Source organism: Vigna angularis, chromosome 10 (assembly GCF_016808095.1).
Source record: "Vigna angularis cultivar LongXiaoDou No.4 chromosome 10, ASM1680809v1, whole genome shotgun sequence".
In the NCBI taxonomy this organism is placed as follows: Eukaryota; Viridiplantae; Streptophyta; class Magnoliopsida; order Fabales; family Fabaceae; genus Vigna; species Vigna angularis.
Window position 1 is genome coordinate 24794738 of NC_068979.1, and position 7204 is coordinate 24801941.

Sequence of the window (7204 nt, forward strand, 5' to 3'; positions counted from 1 at the left end):
TTGATTTAAAATAATTATATCTATTTACTTTTTAAGTTTGAAAACAAAAATATAATTCAACTTCAAATTAATGAATTAAAAATATATTTAATCCCTATATTTTTTATAACTTCTTTTTTTTTTCTTTTTAAAATACCCTTATAAATCCTACTTATGAACGGTCAAATAATCAACAGGTTGCAACACTTTTATTTCGGAATATTTATCTTCATTTAAGATTTAATATATATTAATAACGTAAGACTTAACGGTTCGTATTCATCATTTTGAAATCGCAAAAATCTTCTCATTTATTACGCTGAATGATTAGGCTAAATTAATTGTTTGACTCTAAAACCATGGTAGCATCAATCTTAATCTGCGCATAATATTTGGTCATCAAACTTTGTTCTCAGGAGACGAAGATCAATTAAATACGACATACAGACACTCTAATTTTGTCTACACCTATTATATCTTTGTTTTTTTTATATTTTTTATTTTATCTCATCTACTCACATCATATAACTATAAATTTATCGTTTTTATTCTATTTCTTTGTGTATATTAAATATTGATAGAACTTTTTGGTGTTTATGAATAAATTTTCGTTAATTATTTTGCTTTGATTATTTTATAACTAAAAGAATTACAAAACGCAATATATATATATATATATATATATATATAATGAACTATTGATAAATATAAATTCAATCAAATACGAACATAATGAATTGTAGTTCGTATAGATTTTCCTTGGACCATTTTTTTTATTCATCCTAATCCACACCTACCAAACCATTTTCTCTTTTAATTTTGTTTCTCTTTTTCTTCCCTCCCTCCTCTTTCATGGACGATAATCTCAGCATTTGATATAGCCCTAGACATATGTTTGCGTGGGCCAAAGACAAAACCATCTTTATCAATATAAAAATGTGTTACCCATCGTAAACAAACATTGCTTGAAAACCAAGACCTAAAATCCTTTCTTTCTTCTGCATGAAAATCACCCTTCAACAACGACCAACTTTGACACTGTAGATCTCTTTATAAACCCCTATTTTTATGATTAATTCCCATTCCCAACCCACCCTAACACACACCTCCAACAACGTTAAATTTTGTGTTGCCCACAATGTCTAAAACGAATGTAAGAAGAAATGGTGTGGAGAAGTGCAGGAGTGTGAAAGAGACACAGAAAATATTGAACCACAACTTTTTCAGCAGAAACCTGAAGAAAGTGTACCCCATTGGCCTTCAGAAAAGCACTTCATCTTTGTCTCTGTCTTCCATATCCTTGTCTCTGTCTCAAAACTCCAATGACTCTTCTCAGGCTGATTCTTTGACACCACTCGATGAGAAGATTTCCTTCGCACTGCGTTTGATTTCATCTCGTGATACAAGAGAACCTACAATAGCTTCTAAGCCTCTTCACCAACACCAACCACCAACTTCACCATCCACCACTGAAACTGGGGATTTCAAAAGATGTAACTGGATCACCAAGAACAGTGGTATCATCACTTTCATTTCCAATTTACCTTTATTTTTTATTTTTCTTACTTCACTCATAACTTCACATAGACCCATGTTTACACACCTAATGCCTTGTTCACTTGAGTGGATTTGAGGGAGAGTAATTGAGGAGATTTGAGAGGATTTGAAAATAAATTTTGTTCTTGATTATTTGAGTGAATTTGGAGGTAAATGAGATTGGATTTGGAAGTAAATTTTTTTAATTTGTCACATCAATCAAATCCTACACTAATTCTCACAAATTTTACTTTCAAATTCATTCTCACTTACCTCCAAATTGATTCAAATAAACAACAACAAAATTTATTTTTCAAATCCTCTCAAATTCCCTCAATTAATCTCCCTCAAATCCACTCAAGTGAACAAGGCCTAAATCTTTAAACTTATGACCTTATTAGCTTTGGATAAGATCTTTTTATATTTATAAGAAATTCAAATTTAAATTCTTTGTAATTATTTTTTTAAATATTTTATTTGGATAGAATAACTAAAATATTTTATATTTTAACTTTCTTTAGACATAATAATTAAATTCTTCTTTAAAGATAAAATTTTGTTTTATTTTTTTTAAATATAAAATTTTAAAATTACATTTCAAAATAAAATATAGTTAAATTTTAATATTTAAATGATATTTAATAATTTGATTTTTTAATACATATATATACGTTTTTATAAAAAGAAACTAATTAATTTTGGAATTTTACTTTTATTCTATTATCAATTAATTTCAAATTTTATTATTTCAATTTTTTAAAATATCTTTTAAATTTTAACTTTTTTAATTTCTCATCTAAATAATATATTTTATTAAAAAACTTTAAATTCATCAAATAAATTAATTGTTCTCTTAAATTACTTTACTCAAAAACACTGTAAATGCTTTTGTAAAACTTTAAGAGTTTTCTTTTATTAAAAGTTATTTTAAATATATAAAAAACTCTGAAAGATATTTTTACTTTGTACCCATATTAAACACATAAAATTTTGGATTCAAATCTGGTCAGACATTATTTTATTTTACTTTTATAGCTTTGAAAATTTTGGCTTGCTTTAGATTTCAATCATTATTACGTACTCGGCGAGGCCTTGTTATTTCTTTTTATAAAACTAATTAGACGTACTAAAATCAATTTATTTATTTTCAAATTTTGCAGAAATTGAATGAAGGAGAATTTTGAAAATATTAGGTTGAGTTTATAGCTTATTTGATAAATATTCTTTTTATCTCTTTATTTTTTAAGTGATTATAAGAAGTTTATCAAGAACAAAGAAATGCCATTATATACATTATTTTACATCATTTCACTTTTTGACTAAAATGTCTAACCATTTTGTTGGGGATATGCTTTATTCATGGGATAAATAAAACGAAAATATTTAATCTGGAAAACAAGTCCTTCTACCTAAAGCTCTATTTTATAACAAAGATTCAACAACTTGGGTAGAATATAGGTTGTTTTCACTTCAATATCAGTGTCTCATCAAGTAAAATCATTGGATATTTTTAGCTGCTTAAATTAATTGCTGTTAGAGGTCAACAAAGTCGCAAGATTTTTATATCAGTTGAGTAGTTGAAGTGTAAAACACCAACTTAATTAGCCTATATAATAAATGTAGCAAAACAATTTCCCATTGGTACTTGTTAGAATTAATTACGATAAAACATTGACAAAATTATACCAGATGTCTTATTAATTATGCTTCTTCTCTACAGTTTCCAATTATTTGTCACCTCATTTTAGGTTTTACTTCCACTAGTTACTTATATCTAAGGTAAGTTCGGGTGTCAAGAAAATGAAAAAAAAAGAAGGAAAAATATGCTCCTTTGTTCAATGAGAAAATAAGATGAAAATAAAGAAAAAATTGTTATTTTTAAAAATAATAGATTAATTAAAATTAAATTAAATGATTATATAATTACAAAGTTGTTTATACATTAACAAGCTTTTAAAATCATAAAATATATTTTAATATATAATTATAAAATACATTTTATAGTAAAACATTTTTTTATTTAAGTATTTGACTTAAATTAGTAAATAATTTTACTTTCACACTCCAATAGCCTTTTTTTTCTTTTTCTTTCTCTTCCTGAGAGATGAAAAATAAAATTGGTGAGATTTTATGAAAATTGACATTTTTCTGTCACTGTCTTTATCACTCAATAAAGAAAATTGCAATTTGTACCAAAAATCCCCCCTCTATACTTTCCTTTCAAATCTACGTTTTTAATATATATATATATATATATATATATATATATATATATATATATATATATATATATATATATATATATATATATATATTACAGTTTTTGCAATCATACTAGCAAACTTTACGTAAATATTAAAGAAATTTAACTTTGTTGACTGAATATAGTATATATAAATTATTGTAAATTTATGATATTTGAGTATATTTTATGTAACTTTTTCATGATGGTCAAAACCTGATATAGGGTTTTTACATGCAGATAATGCCTACATAGAATTTCATGATAAATGCTGGGGAGTTCCAGCTTATGATGACAAGTAAGATCTAAGAAATGAAAAGTACTCTCTTCATTTCTGATAATTTTTATAGAAAGCAATAAGTGCTTTTTTTTTTTAATGATACTTTATGTATTGGTATATATGTTACCTAAATTATTAATTCACAATCATTCTCTCTAATTATCTTAATGCTAATAATTAATTATTAGTATAAATAAGACGTGTGGTTTACTTTACCTGAAACAGCAAATTGTTTGAGCTGCTTGCAATGTCTGGATTGCTCATGGACTACAATTGGACAGAAATTCTTAAAAGAAAAGAAAGTCTTAGGTATGTTTTCTAATTCTATGGAAATTTTGTTGGTAAATCAAATTAACACTATAATGTCGTACAATGTTTGAAAATTGACACAGAGAAGTTTTCGCTGGATTTGATGCTAATACGGTTGCCAAAATGGAGGAAAAGGATATAATGGAAATTGCATCAAACAAAGCACTTTCTTTAGCCGATAGCAGAGTCATGTGCATAGTAGACAATGCCAAATGCATAACAAAGGCAAGTAACACAAAGTGCTTCGTAAAATACTTTTCTTTTCGAATTAAATGAATATATCAACTACTATTCTTATAAAAGACTAAATTTTATTTTTGATGTTATAAAAGATGGTAGTTAAGTTAGCTGCGTTGATGACAGATTGTTAAAGAATGTGGATCATTCAGCAGTTACATATGGGGTTACGTAAATCATAAACCAATAATAAACAGATACAGATACCCAAGAAATGTGCCATTGAGGAGTCCGAAAGCAGAGATCCTTAGCAAGGACTTAGTCAAGCGTGGATTTCGGTTCGTGGGTCCTGTCATTGTGCACTCTTTTATGCAAGCTGCAGGCTTGACCATTGATCATCTTCTCGATTGCTATAGGCATAATGAATGCGTCAGCCTTGCAGAAAGACCTTGGAGGCATATCTAACATGCAACCACACCCTCCTTCACTCTTTTACACAATTTCTTGCACATCTCAATTCATATTCAAGTAACATGTGATTGAGATTTATTACTTCTTCTTTTTTATCATAAACTCAAAATTTTGATTATGCTTGTCATGTGAAGTTATAAATATGAACTGATGTAATAATTCTTTTAAATTTTCAACCAAATAGAGACATGGATTATGTATAGTTGCGTTTTTTGTTCTTGTCTTTTTGGATTTTGGACACTTTTTTTCTTCATTGTTTTCGTTCTCCTGCCCCTGTCACTAAATTGGAAAAGGAAAAAGTTGTGAAGTATAAAGATATTTGTTTATTATACATCCTTTTTGTGATCGCTAAAGTCCCTCTTCGAATCATGTGATCGCTATGATGCTTGCATTTTCTGTTTAAATTGTATTTGCTTTTAAGTTGAAGGTATGGTTGTGTTTAGAGTAAAGAAATTGCAGCTGTGATTGCTGTTGCAGAAAGAAATATGAAACAGTTAATTGTTGTTGGCGAGTATTTAGGTTTTGCTAATTGTTGCATTTACTTTCATAAGCAAAGCTATAAAGGGTGATTACAATCTCAGTGATTTTAGTCTAAATGACAAATCAGGTTTTCTGATAACTTCTGTAGAACTGAAAGAAAATAAGTTCCAAGAAGAGGTGAAATTTCATGAAAGAGTTCCAAGAAAAAAAGGGACAGTAAAACCTCCGTCACCCATCACCCAATGTTTGCATGACAATTTTCCTATTCATGTTATAGCTTTATTTTCCTTCATTAGAACATGTTTTTGCCACAGCATTTTGTTACAGTGTGAAAAAAATTACTATAAAGTTCATTTTCAAAAGAACATATTATAAGAGTTTGATTATATCTCATATGAAGATTAACCAAAACTATAGATATATACTAATCTCAGACCATATATTGATCGTTGAACATTATATATCATTTACTCTATGAACTATAAAGCAATCCGGGGATGTACTTGGATCTCCGAACTAGATCACTGCTGGATCCACTTCTGTCAGAAGAGAATGATCTCAAGTGGCAACCCAACAATCAATCTGAGAGCATCATGAAGTGTTGAATTTCGTATATGTAAGACTACTCAGAACTTCAAGAGCAATGGAATGGGAGAAATCAGGGCCAATTTCAAGCTTTGTGCACTCTTTTTTAAGTTCAAGAAGCTTCAGGGTGGATACCCTGACAAACCCAAAACCAAGCCTCTTGTTGCAAAAGGAATCTAGGCAGCAAGACCCTTATGTTATCTTTAAGACAAAAGAGTCCATTCCAAGGGACATTGGTGCTTACAAGAACCTGCTTATATTCACTTCCAGCTCTATGGATCCCAAGTTTATCTCAAGTCCATACCATTACTAAGGAAGTTAAGGTATGGCATGGATGATATCTACATTTACGAGAAGAATCAAAATGTTGAAAACATTGTAAGTTCTACTTGAGAATGATGAGGTACATAGTAAAGTGAACAAAATTTAAATTAACAGTTAGTTTCTTGCGGTTTACAGGATCTTGATGAGCAATCTTCAAACAGTTGACTTGAAAAGCCTTACAAACAGAAACTAGCATTCTGGATCAACGTGTACAATGTTTGTATAGTGCATGTTGATTAGACTCTTCTATTACTTTTACTTTTGACCGTTCGGTTTCATGTTGATAACCGTTCGGTATTTTTGGTTGGACTTGTTGCGACCGCTCGGCTTGTACTGACCGAACGTTCTCTTGTGACCATTCGGTCATGTGCGTTCATTTTTTTGTTCTTGGTTGTAGTGTTCGGTTTTTGTTGTACTCGGCTTACGTTCGACTTCTATTGCTAAGGATCGTTCAGTTTTTGTTATGTTTGTTTCAGTCGCTTGGTTTAATTATATATTGTAACCGGTCTTTGTTTTTCTGGAGTAATTCAATCTCGAAGTATTCTGATCATTTTTTTCTGTCTTTTTCCTCTATTGTTATTTTTTTCTCTCTTGATTTTTCTGGGTTTTCTGGTTTCTCTGTTTCACGCGAACCAGTAGAAATTTCCTGTTTCTTTTTTCATTTTTAAATTTTTCTATATCGTTGTATTGACATCAGATTAAGTGTGTAGGAATTTGATTCATGATCAATCTGATGGATATGCTTAATGTATTGTCTTGTTTCAGGGATTTATCCAATATGGAGTGCCACCCGTCCGAGAAAAACTACTTGCATTGATGAA

General features: G+C 29.1%; 1 protein-coding gene across 1 annotated transcript; it reads left to right on the top strand.

Moving 5' to 3' along the window:
* Positions 1 to 1073: 1073 nt before the first annotated feature.
* LOC108335396 (uncharacterized) lies at positions 1074 to 5196 on the top strand. Its single transcript, XM_017571411.2, has 5 exons — positions 1074 to 1496; positions 3998 to 4055; positions 4263 to 4346; positions 4430 to 4571; positions 4710 to 5196. Exons 1-5 carry the CDS (start codon positions 1118 to 1120, stop codon positions 4986 to 4988), a joined length of 942 nt encoding a protein of 313 aa, XP_017426900.1. The 5' UTR covers positions 1074 to 1117; the 3' UTR covers positions 4989 to 5196.
* Positions 5197 to 7204: the final 2008 nt, after the last annotated feature.